Here is a 24,408-nt window from a genome sequence, read left to right as displayed (position 1 = left end):
TCCATGGTGACTGTGTGTCTGGGCGTTGTGTTCTGATGTTTGTGTGTTGCTGCGTTGTGTGTCTGGGTGTTGTGTGTCCATGCATGGTGACTGTATGTCTGAGCATTGTGTGTTCATATGTGTGTTCCTGCGCTGTCTGGCTGTTGTGTTGCTTGTTCACCTGTTGTGTTTGTGCGTCCTGCCTTTGTGTGTCCAGTCATTGTGTCATGTGTCTGGGTGTTGTGCGTTCATGTGTTTGTGTATCTGGGTGTCGTCTGACCATCCATGGTGACTGTGTGTCTGGGTGTTGTGTTCATGTGTTTCTGTGTTGCTGTGTTGTGTGTCTGGGTGTTGTGTCCATGCATGGTGACAGTGTGTATGGGTTTTATGTGTGTGTCTCCTTCAGACATGACATGACACGTCCGACACTGTCTTGTGGTCCGTGGCTTGTATGCGCCAGGCGTGGATGTGTCTGTGTCTCTGTGCCTTCTTGTGTCATGTCTTGTGTGTCCAGGTGGGAGGGTGGAAGCCGTGTTTTGTCCAGTGTGTGTGTGTGAAAAGACCTGGCAACAGCTGCGTCCCTGGCTGCCCTGTGCCTCCGGACACACTGCCAGCTTGCACAGACGTGTGCACCCCTGCCTGCTGATCCGGCTGGCCCCTCCCCGCAGGGCGCCTTCAGCCGCTGCTACAAGCTGACCGACATGTCCACCAGCGCCGTGTTCGCCCTCAAGGTGGTGCCACGTGGCGGGGCCGGGGCCGGGGCCGGGCGGCTTCGCCCACGGGGAAAGGTGCGTGTCCCCGTCAGAGCCAGGCCCACACCCCGCAGCGTGTCCCGACAAAGGCCCTGCCCTTTTGTCCCAGACCTGGGTGAGGGTACACACGGCAAGGGAGCCTCCTGCAGCCGGTGCCCCCTGCAGCGGGTCCACGTCCGGGCCGTGCCTGCAGGTGGAGCGTGAGATTGCCCTGCACAGCCGCCTGCGACACCGCAACATCGTGGCTTTCCACGGACACTTCGCTGACCGCGACCACGTGTACATGGTGCTGGAGTACTGCAGCCGCCAGGTGCCTGGGGGCGGGGAGAGGGTGGCGTTCATGTCAGCTGTGCCCGTCTGTGTCCACCCCGTGTCCATCTGCACCTCACTGCTACCCTCTGAACCATCCCATGTGCCCTCTGCTGGTGCCCAGTCACCAGCACTTCCCATGCCCATGTAGGACTATTTGTGCCCATCCTTTACTCACCTGGGCACACCTGGGCTCTCGACTCACCTGGGCACACCTGGGCTCCACTTATGCTATGCTCATCAGGCCCATCTTGGACTCACCTGTGACTGCCTGGGCCCATCAGAATGTATTTGCTGCTTCTTGCCCCCCCTTGGACTCACCCATGCCCACCCGTACCCCCAGCATGCCCCCGTGCCTACCTGTGGTCACCTGCGCCCCTCCTGCACTCAGCTGTACCCACCTTGGCCTGGTTGAAGCCAATCATGCCTTCATACACCGCCTTGAACTCACTGTGCCCACTTCATTATACCTGAGCGCACCTGGGCCCACCTGGGCCAGAATGTGCCCCCTCTGTTTTCCCTGCTGATCACGTGGCCCTTCCCAAACTGACGGGCACGTCGACCAGCCATGTTCACCCTCAAGGTGGTGCCACATGTGGGACTGGAGCCAGGCTGTGCCCATGGGGAAAGGTGCGTCCCTCCCTCAGTGGCCACCTGGGCTCCTATTGGGGTTCATCTGAACCCACCTGTGCTCACCTGTGCTCATGCCATAATCAGCTATGCCACCTCGGCCAGGTCGAGCTTACCTTTGCCTTCTAACCCGGGGCCACTGGGCACCGGGACTGCCACCTGCCGGTCACCTGCAGTCTTTGGCCCACGTGCTGAGGGCGCGGCAGACGCTGACAGAGCCGGAGGTGCGCTATTACCTACGGGGACTGGTCAGCGGCCTGCGCTACCTGCACCAGCGACGCATCGTGCACCGAGACCTGAAGCTCAGTGAGTGCCCGGAACGGGACCTGTGGTCAGGGGCATCAGGAGGTGGGCGCAGATCCGCCCCATGCAGGCTGCCCCTCCCCCGGCAGGTAACTTCTTCCTTAACAAGAACATGGAGGTGAAGATCGGAGACCTGGGGCTGGCTGCCAAGGTGGGGCCAGGGGGCCGCTGCCACAGGTGAGAGCAGGGGGCTCTGAACAGTCCGTCTGGGTGGGCGTGGCTGGCCCTGAAGTTGGCACGGGGTTCCCAGCCTTCCTGAGCCCCCCGTGATGCCCCTCCTAGAGTGCTCTGTGGGACCCCTAACTTCCTGGCCCCAGAGGTTGTCTCCAGAAATGGGCACTCCTGCCAGTCGGACATCTGGGCTCTGGGCTGCATCATGTGAGTGGGGACCTGGGAAAGGCGGGCAGGGCCTCCAGGTGGGCAGGTTTAGCAGGTGGGAGCCCGAACAGGTGGGGACAGCTGTGCAGAGTAGGGTGGGCGGAACAGGCACCTGTCTCCACCAAGTGTGCAGTATGAACAGGACGTGTGGGGATGCGTGTGTGAGGGAGGATGGGGAGGGTGTGCACAGAGACGTGGACAGGTGTGGGCAGGTGGCCGTGCACAGGCAGGTCAGGGCATGTGGACACAGGGATGGGGCGTGTGTGGGAGCAGGGCAGGTGGGAGCAGGCATATGATGGCATTGGAAGGTGGAGACTGGGCGTGGTGACTCACGCCTGTAATCCTAGAGCTTTGGGAGGCTGAGGCAGGAGGATAGCTTGAGCCCAGGAGTTCAAGACCAGCTGGACCAAGTTGACGAGACCCTGTCTCTACAAAAATTAGCCAGGAGTGGTGGTGTGCACAGGCGGGCTGGGGGGTGGGGAAGCGGATATGGTGTGAACAGGCGGGCTGGGGGGTGGGGAAGTGGAGTCGGTGTGAACAGGCGGGCTGGGGGGTGGGGAAGCGGAGTCGGTGTGCACAGGCGGGCTGGGGGTGGGGAAGTGGAGTCGGTGTGAACAGGCGGGCTGGGGGATGGGGAAGCGGAGTCGGTGTGCACAGGCGGGCTGGGGGGTGGGGAACTGGAGTCGGTGTGCACAGGCGGGCTGGGGGGTGGGGAAGCGGAGTCGGTGTGTACAGGCGGGCTGGGGGTGGGGAAGCGGAGTCGGTGTGAACAGGCGGGCTGGGGGGTGGGGAAGCGGATATGGTGTGCACAGGCGGGCTAGGGGGTGGGGAAGCGGATATGGTGTGAACAGGTGGGCTGGGGTGGGGAAGCAGATATGGTGTGAACAGGTGGACTGGGGGATGGGGAAGCGTAGTCGGTGTGTACAGGCGGGCTGAGGGGTGGGGAAACAGATTTAGTGTGAACAGGCGGGCTGGGGGGTGGGGAAGCGGAGTCGGTGTGAACAGACGGGCTGGGGGGTGGGGAAGCGGAGTCGGTGTGAACAGGCGGGCTGGGGGTGGGGAAGCGGAGTCGGTGTGAACAGGCAGGCTGGGGGGTGGGGAAGCGGATATGGTATGCACAGGCGGGCTGGGGGATGGGGAAGTGGAGTCAGTGTGAACAGGCGGGCTGGGGGGTGGGGAAGCGGATATGGTGTGCACAGGCGGGCTAGGGGGTGGGGAAGCGGATATGGTGTGAACAGGTGGGCTGGGGGATGGGGAAGCGTAGTCGGTGTGTACAGGCGGGCTGAGGGGTGGGGAAACAGATTTAGTGTGAACAGGCAGGCTGGGGGGTGGGGAAGCGGAGTCGGTGTGAACAGGCGGGCTGGGGGGTGGGGAAGCGGATATGGTGTGAACAGGTGGGCTGGGGTGGGGAAGCAGATATGGTGTGAACAGGTGGACTGGGGGATGGGGAAGCGGAGTCGGTGTGCACAGGCGGGCTGGGGCTGGGGAAGCGGAGTCGGTGTGAATATGCGGGCTGGGGGGTGGGGAAGCGGAGTCAGTGTGAACAGGCAGGCTGGGGGGTGGGGAAGCGGAGTCAGTGTGAACAGGCGGGCTGGGGGGTGGGGAAGCGGAGTCGGTGTGAACAGGCGGGCTGGGGGTGGGGAAGCGGATTCGGTGTGCACAGGCGGGCTGGGGGGTGGGGAAGCGGAGTCGGTGTCAACAGGCGGGCTGGGGGGTGGGGAAGCGGAGTCGGTGTGCACAGGCGGGCTGGGGGTGGGGAAGCGGAGTCAGTGTGCACAGGCGGGCTGGGGGTGGGGAAGCGGAGTCAGTGTGCACAGGCGGGCTGGGGGTGGGGAAGCGGAGTCGGTGTGCACAGGCGGGCTGGGGCTGGGGAAGCGGAGTCGGTGTGCACAGGCGGGCTGGGGGTGGGGAAGCGGAGTCGGTGTGAACAGGCGGGCTGGGGGGTGGGGAAGCGGAGTCGGTGTGCACAGGCGGGCTGGGGGTGGGGAAGCGGAGTCGGTGTGCACAGGCGGGCTGGGGCTGGGGAAGCGGAGTCGGTGTGCACAGGCGGGCTGGGGGTGGGGAAGCGGAGTCGGTGTGAACAGGCGGGCTGGGGGTGGGGAAGCGGAGTCGGTGTGAACAGGCGGGCTGGGGGTGGGGAAGCGGAGTCGGTGTGAACAGGCGGGCTGAGGGTGGGGAAGCGGAGTCGGTGTGCACAGGCGGGCTGGGGGTGGGGAAGCGGAGTCGGTGTGCACAGGCGGGCTGGGGCTGGGGAAGCGGAGTCGGTGTGAACAGGCGGGCTGGGGCTGGGGAAGCGGAGTCGGTGTGAACAGGCGGGCTGGGGCTGGGGAAGCGGAGTCGGTGTGAACAGGCAGGATGGGGGTGGGGAAGCGGAGTCGGTGTGCACAGGCGGGCTGGGGGTGGGGAAGCGGAGTCGGTGTGCACAGGCGGGCTGGGGCTGGGGAAGCGGAGTCGGTGTGAACAGGCGGGCTGGGGGTGGGGAAGCGGAGTCGGTGTGAACAGGCGGGCTGGGGGTGGGGAAGCGGAGTCGGTGTGAACAGGCGGGCTGGGGGTGGGGAAGCGGAGTCGGTGTGAACAGGCGGGCTGGGGGTGGGGAAGCGGAGTCGGTGTGCACAGGCGGGCTGGGGGTGGGGAAGCGGAGTCGGTGTGCACAGGCGGGCTGGGGGTGGGGAAGCGGAGTCGGTGTGCACAGGCGGGCTGGGGGTGGGGAAGCGGAGTCGGTGTGCACAGGCGGGCTGGGGGTGGGGAAGCGGAGTCGGTGTGAACAGGCGGGCTGGGGGTGGGGAAGCGGAGTCGGTGTGAACAGGCGGGCTGGGGGTGGGGAAGCGGAGTCGGTGTGAACAGGCGGGCTGGGGGTGGGGAAGCGGAGTCGGTGTGAACAGGCGGGCTGGGGGTGGGGAAGCGGAGTCGGTGTGCACAGGCGGGCTGGGGGTGGGGAAGCGGAGTCGGTGTGCACAGGCGGGCTGGGGGTGGGGAAGCGGAGTCGGTGTGAACAGGCGGGCTGGGGGTGGGGAAGCGGAGTCGGTGTGAACAGGCGGGCTGGGGCTGGGGAAGCGGAGTCGGTGTGAACAGGCGGGCTGGGGGTGGGGAAGCGGAGTCGGTGTGCACAGGCGGGCTGGGGGTGGGGAAGCGGAGTCGGTGTGCACAGGCGGGCTGGGGCTGGGGAAGCGGAGTCGGTGTGAACAGGCGGGCTGGGGGTGGGGAAGCGGAGTCGGTGTGAACAGGCGGGCTGGGGGTGGGGAAGCGGAGTCGGTGTGAACAGGCGGGCTGGGGGTGGGGAAGCGGAGTCGGTGTGAACAGGCGGGCTGGGGGTGGGGAAGCGGAGTCGGTGTGCACAGGCGGGCTGGGGGTGGGGAAGCGGAGTCGGTGTGAACAGGCGGGCTGGGGGTGGGGAAGCGGAGTCGGTGTGAACAGGCGGGCTGGGGCTGGGGAAGCGGAGTCGGTGTGAACAGGCAGGCTGGGGGTGGGGAAGCGGAGTCGGTGTGCACAGGCGGGCTGGGGGTGGGGAAGCGGAGTCGGTGTGCACAGGCGGGCTGGGGCTGGGGAAGCGGAGTCGGTGTGCACAGGCGGGCTGGGGGTGGGGAAGCGGAGTCGGTGTGCACAGGCGGGCTGTGGGTGGGGAAGCGGAGTCGGTGTGCACAGGCGGGCTGGGGGTGGGGAAGCGGAGTCGCTGTGAACAGGCGGGCTGGGGGGTGGGGAAGCGGAGTCGGTGTGAACAGGCGGGCTGGGGGGTGGGGAAGCGGAGTCGGTGTGAACAGGCGGGCTGGGGGGTGGGGAAGCGGAGTCGGTGTGAACAGGCGGGCTGGGGGGTGGGGAAGCGGAGTCGGTGTGCACAGGCGGGCTGGGGGTGGGGAAGCGGAGTCGGTGTGCACAGGCGGGCTGGGGCTGGGGAAGCGGAGTCGGTGTGCACAGGCGGGCTGGGGCTGGGGAAGCGGAGTCGGTGTGAACAGGCGGGCTGGGGGTGGGGAAGCGGAGTCGGTGTGAACAGGCGGGCTGGGGGTGGGGAAGCGGAGTCGGTGTGAACAGGCGGGCTGGGGGTGGGGAAGCGGATATGGTGTGCACAGGCGGGCTGGGGGTGGGGAAGCGGATTCGGTGTGCACAGGCGGGCTGGGGGTGGGGAAGCGGATTCGGTGTGAACAGGCGGGCTGGGGGTGGGGAAGCGGATATGGTGTGCACAGGCGGGCTGGGGGTGGGGAAGCGGATATGGTGTGCACAGGCGGGCTGGGGGTGGGGAAGCGGAGTCGGTGTGCACAGGCCGGCTGGGGGTGGGGAAGCGGAGTCGGTGTGCACAGGCCGGCTGGGGCTGGGGAAGCGGAGTCGGTGTGAACAGGCGGGCTGGGGCTGGGGAAGCGGAGTCGGTGTGAACAGGCGGGCTGGGGCTGGGGAAGCGGAGTCGGTGTGCACAGGCGGGCTGGGGGTGGGGAAGCGGAGTCGGTGTGCACAGGCGGGCTGGGGGTGGGGAAGCGGAGTCGGTGTGCACAGGCGGGCTGGGGGTGGGGAAGCGGAGTCGGTGTGCACAGGCGGGCTGGGGGTGGGGAAGCGGAGTCGGTGTGCACAGGCGGGCTGGGGGTGGGGAAGCGGAGTCGGTGTGCACAGGCGGGCTGGGGGTGGGGAAGCGGAGTCGGTGTGAACAGGCGGGCTGGGGGTGGGGAAGCGGAGTCGGTGTGAACAGGCGGGCTGGGGGTGGGGAAGCGGAGTCGGTGTGAACAGGCGGGCTGGGGGTGGGGAAGCGGAGTCGGTGTGAACAGGCGGGCTGGGGGTGGGGAAGCGGAGTCGGTGTGCACAGGCGGGCTGGGGGTGGGGAAGCGGAGTCGGTGTGAACAGGCGGGCTGGGGGTGGGGAAGCGGAGTCGGTGTGAACAGGCGGGCTGGGGCTGGGGAAGCGGAGTCGGTGTGAACAGGCAGGCTGGGGGTGGGGAAGCGGAGTCGGTGTGCACAGGCGGGCTGGGGGTGGGGAAGCGGAGTCGGTGTGCACAGGCGGGCTGGGGCTGGGGAAGCGGAGTCGGTGTGCACAGGCGGGCTGGGGGTGGGGAAGCGGAGTCGGTGTGCACAGGCGGGCTGGGGGTGGGGAAGCGCAGTCGGTGTGCACAGGCGGGCTGGGGGTGGGGAAGCGGAGTCGGTGTGAACAGGCGGGCTGGGGGTGGGGAAGCGGAGTCGGTGTGAACAGGCGGGCTGGGGGGTGGGGAAGCGGAGTCGGTGTGAACAGGCGGGCTGGGGGGTGGGGAAGCGGAGTCAGTGTGCACAGGCGGGCTGGGGGGTGGGGAAGCGGAGTCAGTGTGCACAGGCGGGCTGGGGGTGGGGAAGCGGAGTCGGTGTGCACAGGCGGGCTGGGGCTGGGGAAGCGGAGTCGGTGTGAACAGGCGGGCTGGGGGTGGGGAAGCGGAGTCGGTGTGCACAGGCGGGCTGGGGGTGGGGAAGCGGAGTCGGTGTGCACAGGCGGGCTGGGGGTGGGGAAGCGGAGTCGGTGTGAACAGGCGGGCTGGGGGTGGGGAAGCGGAGTCGGTGTGCACAGGCGGGCTGGGGGTGGGGAAGCGGAGTCGGTGTGCACAGGCGGGCTGGGGCTGGGGAAGCGGAGTCGGTGTGAACAGGCGGGCTGGGGCTGGGGAAGCGGAGTCGGTGTGAACAGGCGGGCTGGGGGTGGGGAAGCGGAGTCGGTGTGCACAGGCGGGCTGGGGGTGGGGAAGCGGAGTCGGTGTGAACAGGCGGGCTGGGGGTGGGGAAGCGGAGTCGGTGTGCACAGGCGGGCTGGGGCTGGGGAAGCGGAGTCGGTGTGCACAGGCGGGCTGGGGCTGGGGAAGCGGAGTCGGTGTGAACAGGCGGGCTGGGGGTGGGGAAGCGGAGTCGGTGTGAACAGGCGGGCTGGGGGTGGGGAAGCGGAGTCGGTGTGCACAGGCGGGCTGGGGGTGGGGAAGCGGAGTCGGTGTGAACAGGCGGGCTGGGGCTGGGGAAGCGGAGTCGGTGTGAACAGGCAGGCTGGGGCTGGGGAAGCGGAGTCGGTGTGAACAGGCGGGCTGGGGGTGGGGAAGCGGAGTCGGTGTGCACAGGCGGGCTGGGGGTGGGGAAGCGGAGTCGGTGTGAACAGGCGGGCTGGGGGTGGGGAAGCGGAGTCGGTGTGCACAGGCGGGCTGGGGGTGGGGAAGCGGAGTCGGTGTGCACAGGCGGGCTGGGGGTGGGGAAGCGGAGTCGGTGTGCACAGGCGGGCTGGGGGTGGGGAAGCGGAGTCGGTGTGCACAGGCGGGCTGGGGCTGGGGAAGCGGAGTCGGTGTGAACAGGCGGGCTGGGGGTGGGGAAGCGGAGTCGGTGTGAACAGGCGGGCTGGGGGTGGGGAAGCGGAGTCGGTGTGCACAGGCGGGCTGGGGGTGGGGAAGCGGAGTCGGTGTGCACAGGCGGGCTGGGGGTGGGGAAGCGGAGTCGGTGTGAACAGGCGGGCTGGGGGGTGGGGAAGCGGAGTCGGTGTGAACAGGCGGGCTGGGGGGTGGGGAAGCGGAGTCGGTGTGAACAGGCGGGCTGGGGGGTGGGGAAGCGGAGTCGGTGTGAACAGGCGGGCTGGGGGGTGGGGAAGCGGAGTCAGTGTGCACAGGCGGGCTGGGGGTGGGGAAGCGGAGTCGGTGTGCACAGGCGGGCTGGGGGTGGGGAAGCAGAGTCGGTGTGAACAGGCGGGCTGGGGGTGGGGAAGCGGAGTCGGTGTGAACAGGCGGGCTGGGGGTGGGGAAGCGGAGTCGGTGTGCACAGGCGGGCTGGGGGTGGGGAAGCGGAGTCGGTGTGAACAGGCGGGCTGGGGGTGGGGAAGCGGAGTCGGTGTGAACAGGCGGGCTGGGGCTGGGGAAGGGGAGTCGGTGTGAACAGGCAGGCTGGGGGTGGGGAAGCGGAGTCGGTGTGCACAGGCGGGCTGGGGGTGGGGAAGCGGAGTCGGTGTGCACAGGCGGGCTGGGGCTGGGGAAGCGGAGTCGGTGTGCACAGGCGGGCTGGGGGTGGGGAAGCGGAGTCGGTGTGCACAGGCGGGCTGGGGGTGGGGAAGCGGAGTCGGTGTGCACAGGCGGGCTGGGGGTGGGGAAGCGGAGTCGGTGTGAACAGGCGGGCTGGGGGGTGGGGAAGCGGAGTCAGTGTGAACAGGCGGGCTGGGGGGTGGGGAAGCGGAGTCAGTGTGAACAGGCGGGCTGGGGGGTGGGGAAGCGGAGTCAGTGTGAACAGGCGGGCTGGGGGGTGGGGAAGCGGAGTCAGTGTGCACAGGCGGGCTGGGGGTGGGGAAGCGGAGTCGGTGTGCACAGGCGGGCTGGGGCTGGGGAAGCGGAGTCGGTGTGAACAGGCGGGCTGGGGGTGGGGAAGCGGAGTCGGTGTGAACAGGCGGGCTGGGGGTGGGGAAGCGGAGTCGGTGTGAACAGGCGGGCTGGGGGTGGGGAAGCGGAGTCGGTGTGCACAGGCGGGCTGGGGGGTGGGGAAGCGGATATGGTGTGCACAGGCAGGCTGGGGGTGGGGAAGCGGATTCGGTGTGCACAGGCGGGCTGGGGGTGGGGAAGCGGAGTCGGTGTGAACAGGCGGGCTGGGGGGTGGGGAAGCGGATATGGTGTGCACAGGCAGGCTGGGGGTGGGGAAGCGGATTCGGTGTGCACAGGCGGGCTGGGGGTGGGGAAGCGGAGTCGGTGTCAACAGGCGGGCTGGGGGGTGGGGAAGCGGAGTCGGTGTGCACAGGCGGGCTGGGGGTGGGGAAGCGGAGTCAGTGTGCACAGGCGGGCTGGGGGTGGGGAAGCGGAGTCGGTGTGCACAGGCGGGCTGGGGCTGGGGAAGCGGAGTCGGTGTGAACAGGCGGGCTGGGGGTGGGGAAGCGGAGTCGGTGTGAACAGGCGGGCTGGGGGTGGGGAAGCGGAGTCGGTGTGAACAGGCGGGCTGGGGGTGGGGAAGCGGAGTCGGTGTGAACAGGCGGGCTGGGGGGTGGGGAAGCGGATATGGTGTGCACAGGCAGGCTGGGGGTGGGGAAGCGGATTCGGTGTGCACAGGCGGGCTGGGTGTGGGGAAGCGGAGTCGGTGTGCACAGGCGGGCTGGGGCTGGGGAAGCGGAGTCGGTGTGAACAGGCGGGCTGGGGGTGGGGAAGCGGAGTCGGTGTGAACAGGCGGGCTGGGGGTGGGGAAGCGGAGTCGGTGTGAACAGGCGGGCTGGGGGTGGGGAAGCGGAGTCGGTGTGAACAGGCGGGCTGGGGGGTGGGGAAGCGGATATGGTGTGCACAGGCAGGCTGGGGGTGGGGAAGCGGATTCGGTGTGCACAGGCGGGCTGGGGGTGGGGAAGCGGAGTCGGTGTCAACAGGCGGGCTGGGGGGTGGGGAAGCGGAGTCGATGTGAACAGGCAGGCTGGGGGGTGGGGAAGCGGAGTCAGTGTGCACAGGCGGGCTGGGGGTGGGGAAGCGGAGTCGGTGTGAACAGGCGGGCTGGGGGTGGGGAAGCGGAGTCGGTGTCAACAAGCGGGCTGGGGGGTGGGGAAGCGGAGTCGGTGTGCACAGGCGGGCTGGGGGTGGGGAAGCAGAGTCGGTGTCAACAAGCGGGCTGGGGGGTGGGGAAGCGGAGTCGGTGTGAACAGGCGGGCTGGGGGTGGGGAAGCGGAGTCGGTGTGCACAGGCGGGCTGGGGGGTGGGGAAGCGGATTCGGTGTGCACAGGCGGGCTGGGGGTGGGGAAGCGGAGTCGGTGTCAACAGGCGGGCTGGGGGGTGGGGAAGCGGAGTCGATGTGAACAGGCAGGCTGGGGGGTGGGGAAGCGGAGTCAGTGTGCACAGGCGGGCTGGGGGTGGGGAAGCGGAGTCGGTGTGAACAGGCGGGCTGGGGGTGGGGAAGCGGAGTCGGTGTGCACAGGCGGGCTGGGGGTGGGGAAGCGGAGTCGGTGTGAACAGGCGGGCTGGGGGTGGGGAAGCGGAGTCGGTGTGAACAGGCAGGCTGGGGGTGGGGAAGCGGAGTCGGTGTGCACAGGCGGGCTGGGGGTGGGGAAGCGGAGTCGGTGTGAACAGGCGGGCTGGGGGTGGGGAAGCGGAGTCGGTGTGAACAGGCGGGCTGGGGGGTGGGGAAGCGGATATGGTGTGCACAGGCAGGCTGGGGGTGGGGAAGCGGAGTCGATGTGAACAGGCAGGCTGGGGGGTGGGGAAGCGGAGTCAGTGTACACAGGCGGGCTGGGGGTGGGGAAGCGGAGTCGGTGTGAACAGGCGGGCTGGGGGTGGGGAAGCGGAGTCGGTGTGAACAGGCGGGCTGGGGGGTGGGGAAGCGGATATGGTGTGCACAGGCGGGCTGGGGGTGGGGAAGCGGAGTCGATGTGAACAGGCAGGCTGGGGGGTGGGGAAGCGGAGTCAGTGTGCACAGGCGGGCTGGGGGTGGGGAAGCGGAGTCGGTGTGAACAGGCGGGCTGGGGGTGGGGAAGCGGAGTCGGTGTGCACAGGCGGGCTGGGGGTGGGGAAGCGGAGTCGGTGTGAACAGGCGGGCTGGGGGTGGGGAAGCGGAGTCGGTGTGAACAGGCGGGCTGGGGGTGGGGAAGCGGAGTCGGTGTGAACAGGCGGGCTGGGGGTGGGGAAGCGGAGTCGGTGTGAACAGGCGGGCTGGGGGTGGGGAAGCGGAGTCGGTGTGAACAGGCGGGCTGGGGGGTGGGGAAGCGGATATGGTGTGCACAGGCAGGCTGGGGGTGGGGAAGCGGATTCGGTGTGCACAGGCGGGCTGGGGGTGGGGAAGCGGAGTCGGTGTGCACAGGCGGGCTGGGGGGTGGGGAAGCGGATTCGGTGTGCACAGGCGGGCTGGGGGTGGGGAAGCGGAGTCGGTGTCAACAGGCGGGCTGGGGGGTGGGGAAGCGGAGTCGATGTGAACAGGCAGGCTGGGGGGTGGGGAAGCGGAGTCAGTGTGCACAGGCGGGCTGGGGGTGGGGAAGCGGAGTCGGTGTGAACAGGCGGGCTGGGGGTGGGGAAGCGGAGTCGGTGTGCACAGGCGGGCTGGGGGTGGGGAAGCGGAGTCGGTGTGAACAGGCGGGCTGGGGGTGGGGAAGCGGAGTCGGTGTGAACAGGCAGGCTGGGGGTGGGGAAGCGGAGTCGGTGTCAACAGGCGGGCTGGGGGGTGGGGAAGCGGAGTCGATGTGAACAGGCAGACTGGGGGGTGGGGAAGCGGAGTCAGTGTGCACAGGCGGGCTGGGGGTGGGGAAGCGGAGTCGGTGTGAACAGGCGGGCTGGGGGTGGGGAAGCGGAGTCGGTGTCAACAAGCGGGCTGGGGGGTGGGGAAGCGGAGTCGGTGTGCACAGGCGGCTGTGTGGCAGGTCTGGCCAATGGAGCAGGGGTAGCTGTGAGCGATGCTTGGATGCCAGGTTCTTGCCCTCACCTGGCCCAGGTACATGGTGCTGACTGGCGCCCCGCCCTTCATGGCCTCACCCCTGTCGGAGATGTACCAAAACATCCGTGAGGGCCACTACCCTGAACCCGTTCACCTGTCCCCCAACGCACGCCGCCTCATCGCCCGCCTCCTGGCGCCCAACCCGGCCGAGCGGCCCAGCCTGGACCACCTGCTGCAGGACGACTTCTTCACGCAGGTGGGCGGTGGTCCTGGCGTGGGGTTCCCAGCGTGGGATGTGCCAGAGCCTGCCCTGCTGAGGCGAGGCCAGGCTTCCCCACAGGCAACCCAGCTCCTCAGGGGCTGGGTGACCTAAGCGGGGGTGACCCCAAATACCCCATCCAAAGGGTTTCACTCCAGACCGGCTGCCAGCCCACTCCTGCCACAGTCCCCCTATCTTCGCCACACCCCCGCCTCTGGGCAGGATCTTCCGGAAGGTGGGCCAGCTGTTGCTCACCCAGTGCCGGCCACCCTGTAAGTATCACCCTGCCCACACCTGCCCACACCTGCTACCTGCACACATCTGCCAGCTGTTCTGCTGTCTCCACATCAGGGGTGGGTGTGGGTGGCAGGTACCTCCCTGCTGCTCGGGGCCCAGGCTCCCCCCCTCAAAGGCCTGTGCCTCCCTCAGGCCCCTTCACGCCTAAAGAAGCCTCGGGTCCAGGAGAAGATGGGCCCAACCCTGACTCCATGGAGTGGGGCGGTGAGGTGAGACACGGGAGGGACAGGGGGAAGGAGGCTTGGCCCCTGCTGAACCCCGTTTTCCAGACCCGCTTCTCCGAACCGCTGGGCAGAGCTTCAACCCCTTCTGGGGACTCCAAGCCCGGCCCCCTCCCCTGTCCCATCCTGACCCATTGAAGCTGGGACTCCTCTGTCCAACTGTGCCCACTGACCTGGGGTTTCCCAAGGGACAGGCTCCAGGCCATGGGAAGGGTCCCATCCATGGCTTCAGTCCATGGCATTTATTGAGCGCCTACTGTATGCCTCCAAGACACACCGAGGCTGCATCCCAGGGGGAAAGCAGTGTCTCTGTGTGCAGAGCCCCCTACCCACCTCACGCCTCTCCCAGGGGCTGGGGCCGCACCTCACCCCTGCCACTCCCGCCTCAGAGCTCCCTGACTGCGAAAGGGCTTTCCTGCCTGGAGACCCCCGTCCACCCGATTGCACAAGAGACCCTGCAAAGTGACCTGGCCAGTGAGCACATCCCGTTCCAGCCCGGGGCTGCAGGTGGGGAGTGAGGAATTACAAGTGCAGGGGGAACAAGACTGCAGCTTGCCAGGGGCTCAGCCACCATCCCAGCCTCACCTGTCCCACCCGTCCAGTGCGAATGCGCCTCAGGGTTGAGGATGAGCTGTTCCTGCGAGCAGCTGCGGCAGTGGGGCTGATTGGAGGAGCCCTGGTGGTGGGAACCCAGCCCTGTCTGCGCCACAGACACCTGTCCCCCCAGGGCCCAAGGGGAGCCGGCAGCCGGAGGTGGAGGCAGCCCTCAGACACCTGCAGCTGTGTGTGAACACAGGCCCTCTGGGTAGGAGCCTGGCCCAGCCCCCAGGGCCACCCTTTCTCTTAGGAGCCCAGGAAAATTGCCTTCATTCCCATCCACGGCCCTCCTGGGTATTTCTGGGGGTGAGGGAGGCCCCAGGGCATGGTGACATCAGGCTGGAGGTTAGCCCTCCTGTGTGCAGAGCCTGGCACAGAGGGTTCTAGGGGAAGCCTTATCGTTACAGGGCCTGGGATCTTTTAAATTCATGACGCGGTCTTGTTAGAAACCCAAAGAGAAGGCCCAGTGAGTGAGGAGATGCAACCTGGGACCCTGTGCTCACGGGCCACACTCCAAGGCAGTATCCCCTTATCCCCAGCGTCCCAGAATCCAAGCCCTCTTCCTCTCCCTCCGTCTCCCTGAACCTCCGCTGACCCGCATGTCCTGCCCCCCGGGAGAGGGAGCCCCAGACCCCACGCCAGGTCTCCAGCTCGGGAGCCTTTTCGTTTTTTTGTTTGCTTGTTTTTGAGATGGAGCCTCCCCCCGTCGCCCAGGCTGGACTGCTGTGGCGTGGTCTCGGCTCACTGCACCCTGCTCCTCCTGGGTTCAAGGGATTCCCCTGCCTCAGCCTCCTGAGTAGCTGGGACTACAGGCGCACCCCACCACCCCGGCTAATTTTTTGTATTTTTAGTACAGATGGGGTTTCACTGTGTTAGCCAGGATGGTCTCCGTCAGGCCATGACAACATGGCAAACCCTGTCTTTACTAAAAATACAAAAATTAGCCAGGCGTGGTGGTGGGAGCTTGTAATCCCAGCCACTTGGGAGGCTGAGCTAAGAGAATCGCTTGAACCTGGGATGCGGAGGTTGCAGTGAGCCGAGATTGCACCACTGCACTCCAGCCTGGCGACAGAGTGAGACTCTGTCTCAAAACAAACAAACAAACAAAAAAACCGTGTAGTAATTTCAGAGCATTGCAAGCACTGCTCATTCTCAGGGCTGCGCTGGGATCCCGGAGTCTCCCTCTGTAAGCCAGAAACGAGTGACTATTCCTCGGCTTCTGTTGATGTCTTGTCTGCTAGAATCCACCACTGAAGCCCCCAAGCCCCTGCCCAGTCCCCGCCACGGGAAGGGCCTCGTCCATGGCTTCAGTCCATCGCTTTATTGAGCGGCTACTGTATGCCTGACCCTGACCCCTGGCTCAGCGTCCCTCTGTTTGTGCCCAGCCACTCAGGACCCCCTGGGAGAGCAGCAGCCCATCCCCTGGGCGTCCAAGTGGGGGGATTATTCCAGCAAGTACGGCTTTGCCTACCAGCTCTCAGACGGGGGCAGTGGCGTCCTGCTTCGGGATGGCACTCACATGGCCCTGCGTGCCCCCGGAGGGTAAGTTGTGGGCCTCCTGTGCCCTGGGGGACCAGGCACCTCCCCCCTCGGACCTCTTTTTCATTCATCTATCAGGTATTTATTAAGCATCTACTGTGCACACCTGCAGGGGCTCACTGCCTGGTCGGCAGAACAACGCTAAACAAATGAATGCCTAAGTGCTTTTCTTAGGAAATGAACCCAAGAAATGAACCCAGTGAAGAGACAGACTAGGAGGGGAGGTGAATCTCAGTAGTGTGGGCGGGGGGAAGGGGACGGGGTCTCCACAAACTGATGTGAATGACAGGAAGCAGCCTCGTGCTTTGAGAGGCCAAGGCAGGAGGACTGCTTGAGCCCAGGAGATCCAGATCAGCCTGGACAACATAGCAAGACCCCATCTCTACAAAAAACTTTTTTGTAGAGGAGCCTCCGCCTCCTGTATTCAGTCGACTCCCCTGCCTCAGCCTCCCAAGTAGCTGGGACTCGAGGCGCCCGGCTAGTTTTTGGTATTTTTAGTAGAGACGGTTTCACCACGTTGGCCAGGCTGGTATCGATCTCCTGACCTCGTGATCTGACCACCTCGGCTTTCCAAAGTTCTGGGATTACAGGTGTGAGCCACCACGCCCGGCCTAAAAATTTTAAAGATTAGCTGGGCGTGGTGTACACGCCTGTAATCCTGGCAGTGAGAGACTGGGGTTTGAGGATCACTTGAGCCAGGAGTTAGAGATCAGCTGGCTTGGCTGAGTGCGGCGGCTCACGCCTGTAATCTCAGCATTTTGAGAGGCCAAGGTGGGTGGATCACCTGAGGTCAGGAGTTCAAGACCAGCCTGGCCATCATGGTGAAACCCCATCTTTAAAAATAAAACAGAGAGATCAGCTGGCCCACATAGCAAGACCCCATCTTTACAAAAACATTTTTTTTAATTAAACAGCTACTTGGGTGGCTGAGGTGGGAGAATTGTTTGAGCCCAGGAAGTCGAAGCTGCAGTGAGCTATGATTGCACCACTGCACTCCAGCCTGCATGGCAGAATGAGACCCTGTCTCTCTCTTTTTTTTTTTTTTTTTTGAGATGGAGTTTCACTCTTGTTGCCCAGGCTGGAGTGCAATGGTGTGATCTTGGCTTACTGCAACCTCCACCTCCTAGATTCGTGATTCTTCTGCCTCAGTCTCCTGAGTAGCTGGGATTACAGGCATGCACCACCACGCCTGAATAATTTTGTATTTTTAGTAGAGACTGAGTTTCTTCATGTTGGTCAGGCCGGTCTTGAACTCCTGACCTCAGGTGATCTGCCCACCTCGGCTCCTGAGAGTGCCAGGCGACCCTGTCTCTGTTGTTTTTGAGACAGAGTTTCACTCTTGTTGCCCAGGCTAGAGTGCAGCTGATCTCTGCTCACTGCAGCCTCTGCATCCCGGGTTCAAGTAATTCTCCTGCCTCAACCTCCCAAGTAGCTGGGATTACAGGGGTGCACCACCACGCCTGGCTAATTTTTGTATTTTTAGTAGAGATGGGGTTTCACCATGTTGGTCAGGCTGGAAATTTTTGTATTTTTAGTACAGAAGGGATTTCACCATGTTGGCCAGGCTGGTCTTGAACTCCTGACCTCAGGTGATCTGTTCACCCTGGCCTTCCAAAGTGCTGGGATTACAGGTGTGAGCCACCTCGCCCAGCCTTAACACAGTCTTTGTAGTGGGAGTGACACGGGGGCGAGCGCGGGGGGCGGGCTGGGCTCATCAAGCTGGCAGTGGCAGTGGCGGAGGCCTGGACTGCAGCGGGGCTGGACGTGGATGGAGTTGGGGGCGGAAGGATGGACCAGCTGACAGCCAAGGTGGGGAGGACAGAGGGCACATCGGGGCCTTATTGGCACGCTCCGAGCGTATGGATAAGGTGTGGCCGGGGCAGAGCTGGACCTTCAAGCTGCCTTTCCAGGGGGAGTATCGGGATAGACGATACACCTGGGATGTGTGTCCCAGTGGCCTGGGATTCCCGGGGTGACACGCTGTATCCTGGCCCCAGCCACGCGTGCTACATGCCGGCCCGAGGGAGGCTGGAAACCTTCACCCTGAGGGACGTGCCGGGGCCGCTGGGCGCCAAGCTGGCCGTGCTGCAGCTCTTCGCCAGGTGCCTGCAGCGGCGGCTGCGGGAGGTGAGAGCCTGGGGGGCCGGGGGGCTGGGGGTGGGGACGCCCCTGCTCCACGTGACCTCAGCCGAGTCTGTCCACAGGAGGGGACCCTCCCCACCCCCGTGCCGCCTGCTGGACCCGGCCTCTGCCTCCTGCGCTTCCTGGCCTCTGAGCAGGCTTTGCTGCTGCTGCTGAGTGATGGGACGGTGCAGGTGAGCCCGGGTCTCCAACTCAGGGGCCACCAGGGCTCGGCAGGGTGGGGGCCTGGCCCACTTGGGCTCTGATGGAGCAAGTTTTCCGGGAGCCCTAGGAAGCATCTGCCTCCTGGAAAAAAAAAAACTATTGGTTCCTAAGTACAAAAACCACAGCATGGGAAACACACGACTTTTTGGGCCAGGCGCCATGGTGCACGCCCGTCCTCCCGGCGCTTTGGGAGGCTGAGGTGGGAGGATCCTTTGACCCTGGAAGGTTGAGGCTACAGTGAGCTATGATTGCACTCCAGCCTGGGCCACAGAATGAGATCCTGTCTCTCTCTCTCTTTTTTTTTTTAAGACCCTGTCTCTTAAAAAAAAGAAAAAGTCAGCACAGTGGCTCACACATGTAATTCCAACACTTTGGGAAGTTGAGGCGGGCGGATGATGAGGTCAGAAGATCTAGACCACCCTGACCAACATGCTGAAACCCTGTCTTATTAAAAAAAAAAAGGACTGTCTCCAAGTGACCATTCTTGGAGGGGGTTATATTCCCAAGGTCATGGGATTAAGAGTCAGGGGTCTGGACAGGCACAGTGACTCACACTTGTAATCCCAGCATTTTGAGAGGCTGAGGCAGGTGAATCACCTGAGGTCAGCAGTTTGAGACCAGCCTGGCCAATGTGGGGAAACCCCATCTCTACTAAAAATACAAAAATTAGGCCAGGTGCCTGGCTCACGCCTGTAATCCCAGCACTTTGAGAGGCAGAGGCAGGTGGATCACGAGGTCAGGAGTTTGAGACCAGCCTGACTAATATGATGAAATTCCATCTCTACTAAAAATACAAAAAATTAGCCAGGTGTGGTGGTGGGTGTCCGTAGTCCCAGCTACTGGGGAGGCTGAGGCGGGAGAATCGCTTGAACCCAGGAGGCAGAGGTTGCAGCAAGTCAAGACCGCGCCATTGCACTCCAGCCTGGGTGACAGAGCGAGACTCTGTCTCGAAAAAGAAAGAAAAAAAGAGTGGTCTTGCTGGAAGACTGTGGGCAGCGGACCCCCGTCTGAGCCTCAGTTTCCCCAGCTGTACAGTGGTGCCCTTGGGCTCCCAACCCCGAGCTCCTGTGGCTGGGGCAGGCACTAGGGCCCAGGTTGGAGGCTCCAGGTCCAGTGTCCACTTGTCCTGGAGCGCCAGGGCTGGGGGCAGGTACAGGGGGACCCTTCTCCCCTTGACTGGCATCCCGCCCTTTGCAGATGAGCTTCAGTGGAGTCCCAGCCCAACTGCTGCTGTGTCGAGGGTGAGGGTTTGCAGCTCACCCTCTGGGAGCAGGGCCCCCCCGGCACCTCCTCCTCCCTGGACGTCCTGCGGTACCACGGCTGCGCCCCCGCCACCCGACAGCGCCTTCACCACGCCCTCCGCATGCTGCAGAGTATCCAGTGCCCTGAGGGTCAGAGTGGACCCCTGCATGGTGGTGCCAGGGACCCAGGCTCCAGTTCCATTCCTGTGGCTTCCCCCAGAGGGGCTGTCCTGGGGGAGAGCTGGGGGCACACGGGAGGGGGGTCCTTGCCTTGCGGCATGACTGTTCCACCCAGACTTTGCTGGGCTCTCTCCCTTTTGCATTAAAGATGACTTGAAACGCTGTATGCCATGGTCTGCCTCTGGGAGAAAGCATTTGAGGAGCTGTGGCAAAGGAACGCTGAAACCCCATGCGAGCTCACATCCTCCCTGTTGCTCTTGTTTTTTTTTTTTTTTTTCCAAGATGGAGTTTCGCTCTCGTCACCCAGGCTGGAGTGCAATGGCACGATCTGATCTCGGCTCACTGCAGCCTCCGCTTCCCAGGTTCAAGCGATTCTCCTGCCTCAGCCTCCTGAGTAGCTGGGATTACAGGCACGCGCCACCACGCCCGGCTAATTTTTTTTTTCTTTTTTTTTTTTTGAGACGGAGTTTCGCTCTTGTTACCCAGGCTGAAGTGCAATGGCGCGATCTCGGCTCACCGCAACCTCCGCCTCCTGGGTTCAGGCAATTCTCCTGCCTCAGCCTCCTGAGTAGCTGGGATTACAGGCACGTGCCACCACACCCAGCTAATTTTTTGTATTTTTAGTAGAGACGGGGTTTCACCATGTTGACCAGGATGGTCTCGATCTCATGACCTCGTGATCCACCCGCCTCGGCCTCCCAAAGTGCTGGGATTACAGGCGTGAGCCACCGCACCTGGCCCTAATTTTGTATTTTTAGTAGACACAGGGTTTCTCCATGTTGGTCAGGCTGGTCTCGAACTCCCGACCTCAGGTGATCCACCCTCCTCGGTCTCCCAAAGTGCTGGGATTACAGGCGTGAGCCACTGCGCCCAGCCCCCTGTTTTTCTTAGTGGCAGATATGGGCTACATTTTCACCAACACAGACGTTAGTACCAGAGGGCCAGGTATAGTGGCTCATGCCTGGAATCCCAGCACATTGGGAGGCTGAGGCAGGAGAATCGCTTGGGCCCAGGAGTTTGAGACCAGCAACATGGTGAGATCCCCATCTCTACAAAAAATTAGCTGGGTGTGGTGGTGGGTGCCTCTTGTCCCAGCTACTTGGGAGACGTAGGCGGGAGGACGGCTTGAGCATGGGAGGGTCAGGCTGCCGTGAGCGGTGACTGCATCACTGCGCTCCAGCCTGGGCGACGAACAAAGCCCCTGTCTCAACAACAGCAAAATTAGTACCAGAAGTGGGGTTCTGCCATAACTCCAAATCTAATGTGCGGGACACTTGCTTAACAGGTGGACAGGGAAGAAGCTGACACTGAGGCTGGAAAGGTGGCTGGCCACGCTGTGGGACACATTTGGCACAGGCGTCACCTGTGCTGCTCCGGGTGGATGGTGCACCCACGGCCCTGACCTCTGTGGGCTGATCCAGCATCGGCTGTTAGGCAAAAACCGCATGCAAGTCCGGGCGCTGTGGCTCACACCTGTAATCCCAGCACTTTGGGAGACCGAGGCAGGTGGATCATGAGGTCAGGAGATCAAGGCCATCCTGGCCAATATGGTGAAACTCTGTCTCTACTAAAAATACCAAAAAAAAAAAAAAAAAAAAAAGCTGGGCGTGATGGCAGGCGCCTGTAGTCCCAGGTACTCGGGAGGCTGATGCAGGAGAATTGCTTGGACCTGGGAGGCAGAGGTTGCAGTGAGCCGAGATCATGCCACTGCACTCCAGCCTGGGTGACAGAGCGAGCCTCTGTCACCAAAGAAAAAAAAAAAAAAAACAGGCCGGGCGCGGTGGCTCACGCCTGTAATCCCAGCACTTTGGGAGGCCGAGGCGGGTGGATCACAAGGTCAACAGATCGAGACCATCCTGGTCAACATGGTGAAACCCCGTCTCTACTAAAAATACAAAAAATTAGCTGGGCATGGTGGCGCGTGCCTGTAATCCCAGCTACTCAGGAGGCTGAGGCAGGAGAATTGCCTGAAACCAGGAGGCGGAGGTTGCAGTGAGCTGAGATCGCGCCATTGCACTCCAGCCTGGGTAACCAGAGCGAAACTCCGTCTCAAAAAAATAAAAATAAAAAAAATAATAAAAAAAATAAATAAAAATTAAAAAAAAAAAAAACAAAAAAAGGGGGGCATCACTAACATTAAGGAATTGCTGTAAATTTTTAAAAGCATGAAACACTGTAATTTTGTTTCAAAATGCCCTTAGTTTTTATTTTTTATTTATTTTTGACACGAACTCTCACTCTTGCCCAGGCTGGAGTGCAGTGGTGCGATCTCAGCTCATTGCAACCTCTGCCTCCCGGGTTCAAGCAATTCTCCTGCCTCAGCGCCCCCGAGTAGTTGGGATTACAGGCACCCAACACCAAACCCGACTAACTTTTTGTATTTTTACAAAATACAAGAGACAGGGTTTCACTATGTTGGTCAGGCTGGTCTCGAACTCCTGACCTCAAGGGATCCACCAGCCTTGGCCTCCCAAAGCGCTGAGATTACAGGTATGAGCCACCACGCCTGGCCCCTTAGCCTTTAGAATAGTGGTGGTTCTCAATGGTGGGGAGTGGGGGAGGGTGATTCTGTTCCCACGGGACACTGGACGATGTCTGGGGACATCTGGGGTCCTCATGACTGGGAGAGCTCCTGGCATGGAGTGGCTGGAGGCCAGGGACGCCGCTCAGCACCCTGCAATGCCCCGGACGGCCCCAGCCCAGGGAATGGCTTGGCCCCAACGTCCACAGCGCCCCAGAGGAGAGACCCTTGTTTTGAGATAGGAGCTGAAATATTTACAGGCCTCGTGTTTAATTCCTGAAGCACTCCCCGGCGCATTCCCAAGCCCACGCCGCACCTCACACGCAGCAGGGAGCGGCGTCCCTGTGGTGGCCCTTTGCTGAGGTCACTGCTGCAGCGGGCGAGAGAGGGGTCGAGTTGGGGATGGTCTCCTGCCAAGCTCAGTGCGTCCTGGGGCCACCCACCTGCACGCCGGGCATGGTGCCACTCAAAGGGGAATGTGATGGGGCCGAGGCCACCCAGCAGGTCTGAGGCTCCCCCGGCGGCCCTCCCCACAGCCTTTCTTGGAAACATATTCTATCAATTCTGAAAGTCAAATGCAGATGCTACTTCTTTTTTCTTTTTTTGAGACGGAGTTTCGCTCTTGTTGCCCAGGCTGGAGTGCAATGGCGCGATCTCAGCTCACCGCAACCTACACCTCCTGGATTCAAGCGATTCCCCTGCCTCAGCCTCCTGAGTAGCTGGGACTACAGGCACTCACTACCACGTCTGACTAATGTTTGCATTTTTTTTTTTTTTTTCAGACAGTCTCACTCTGTCACCAGGGTGGAGTGCAGTGGCACGACCTCGGCTCACTGCAACTTCTGCCTCCTGGGTTCAAGCTATTCTCCTGCCTCAGCCTCCTGAGTAGCTGGGACTACAGGCATGCACCACCATGCCCAGCTAATTTTTTATTTTTTAGTAGAGATGGGGTTTCACCATGTTGGCCAGGATGGTCTCAATCTCTTGACCTTGTGATCCACTCACCTCGGCCTCCCAAAGTGCTGGGATTACAGGTGTGAGCCACTGCGGCCAGCCTAACGTTTGTATTTTTAGTAGAGACAGGGTTTCACCATGTTGGCCAGGCTGGTCTCAAACTCCTGACCTCAGGTGATCCGCCCGCCTCGGCCTCCCAAACTGCTGGGACTACAGGCGTGAGCCACCATGACAGGCCCCGGCTGACGTTTTGATGGCAAACGCATGAGCACCCTTGAGCCAGACCCACCCAGCCAAGTCACTTCTGACTCCCTGATCTGCAGAAACTATGAGAAATAAGTGTTCGTTGTTATTTTAAGACACCAAGTTGTTTTTTTTTTTGAGACACAGTTTCCCTCTGTCACCCAGGCTGGAGTACAGTGGTGCTATCTCGGCTCACTGCAACCTCTGCCTCCCGGGTGCAAGCGATTCTTCTGCCTCAACCTCCCGAGTATCTGGGACTACAGGCGCGCACAACCATACCCAGCCAATTTTTGTATTTGTAGTAGAGACGGGGTTTCACCAAGTTGGCCAGACTGACCTCAAACTCCTCATGGCAGGTGATCTACCTGCCTCGGCCTCTCAGTGCGCTGGGATCACAGGTGTGAGCCGCTGCCCTCGGCGTCTTCGCTTTTTTTATGAAGAGACGGAGTCTCGCTCTGTCACCTAGGCTGGACTTGAACTCCTGGCCTCAAGCAGTTCCCCTGTCTCAGCCTCCTAAAGCTCTGGGATTACTGTGAGCCACCATACCTGGCCCAGACGCCAAGTTTGAAGGTAATTTGTGACGGAGCAATGGCTAACTAATACAGAACCCAAAACATTCAAGAAACAGCTTCATTTCTGCCCAGAACATTTGTTTCTAGGGAGAAAAAGACAAAACATCTTCAGAGTGTTTAACTGTGTGTCTTACAAAATGACCTACCTAGAGTATTTATTTCCATCTGCTTGTGGGTGTCAAGAACAGCAACGATCTGTACGATCTCCCACGCCCTGAGCCCACAATGGTGGTTTATTAAAAATAAACCAACCACGGAATATATTAATTTTCTAACCTCCCGGGCCAATTCTTATTTCTAGGTATAAGAACCTCCAGAGATGGCAAAGCACCCACACCGCCCTCGCGCTAAAGTTTCTGGAATCTTCTTTAGACGGGTGAACTCTGTGCTGCCAGAGATAAAATTAATAGCCTGTTTTTTTGTGTGTGCTCACAAGGGTTGGAACTTCAAGAAATGGTCATGAATTCACTCCAACCCTGGTTCCGATATTTTTTTTTCTTCTTCTTCCTTCTCACCCCACTCCTTCTCCTCCTCTTTCTCCTCCTCTTTCCTTCTCCTTTTTCTTTTTGGAAATCACTGATTTAACCCTGAGAATGAGGGAAAACTTGTCCTGGCAAGAATTTCCAAAGCTCAGTTTTATTTTTTTAAGACAGAGTCTCGCTTTTGTCACTGAGGCTGGAGTGCGGTGGCCTAATCTCAGCTCACTGCAGCCTCCGCCTCCAGGATTCAAGCGATTTTTCTCGTACCTCATGATCCCAAGTCACTGGGACTACAGGCCTCACCACGCCTGGCTAATTTTTATAT

The 24,408-nt window shown here is 62.5% G+C and overlaps 1 protein-coding gene across 1 annotated transcript; it reads left to right on the top strand.

Annotated features, from left to right (window-relative positions):
• The first annotated feature begins 947 nt into the window (after window positions 1-947).
• PLK5 (polo like kinase 5 (inactive)) lies at window positions 948-19,480 on the top strand. The gene is given in 13 exon segments (XM_064371182.1): window positions 948-1,976; window positions 2,063-2,150; window positions 2,256-2,351; window positions 12,692-12,890; window positions 13,039-13,165; window positions 13,323-13,399; window positions 13,801-13,918; window positions 14,139-14,216; window positions 15,394-15,506; window positions 15,509-15,550; window positions 17,752-17,862; window positions 19,091-19,128; window positions 19,130-19,480. Coding segments are annotated over 13 exon segments (1,635 nt in total). The 5' UTR covers window positions 948-1,759; the 3' UTR covers window positions 19,461-19,480.
• Window positions 19,481-24,408: the final 4,928 nt, after the last annotated feature.

The sequence above is a fragment of the Aotus nancymaae genome, unplaced genomic scaffold, assembly GCF_030222135.1.
Source record: "Aotus nancymaae isolate 86718 unplaced genomic scaffold, 86718_ANA_hifiasm-v0.15.2.pri h1tg000124l, whole genome shotgun sequence".
Taxonomy (NCBI): Eukaryota; Metazoa; Chordata; class Mammalia; order Primates; family Aotidae; genus Aotus; species Aotus nancymaae.
Note: the sequence above shows the minus strand (reverse complement) of the source record. Positions and strands in the feature narration are given on the sequence as shown.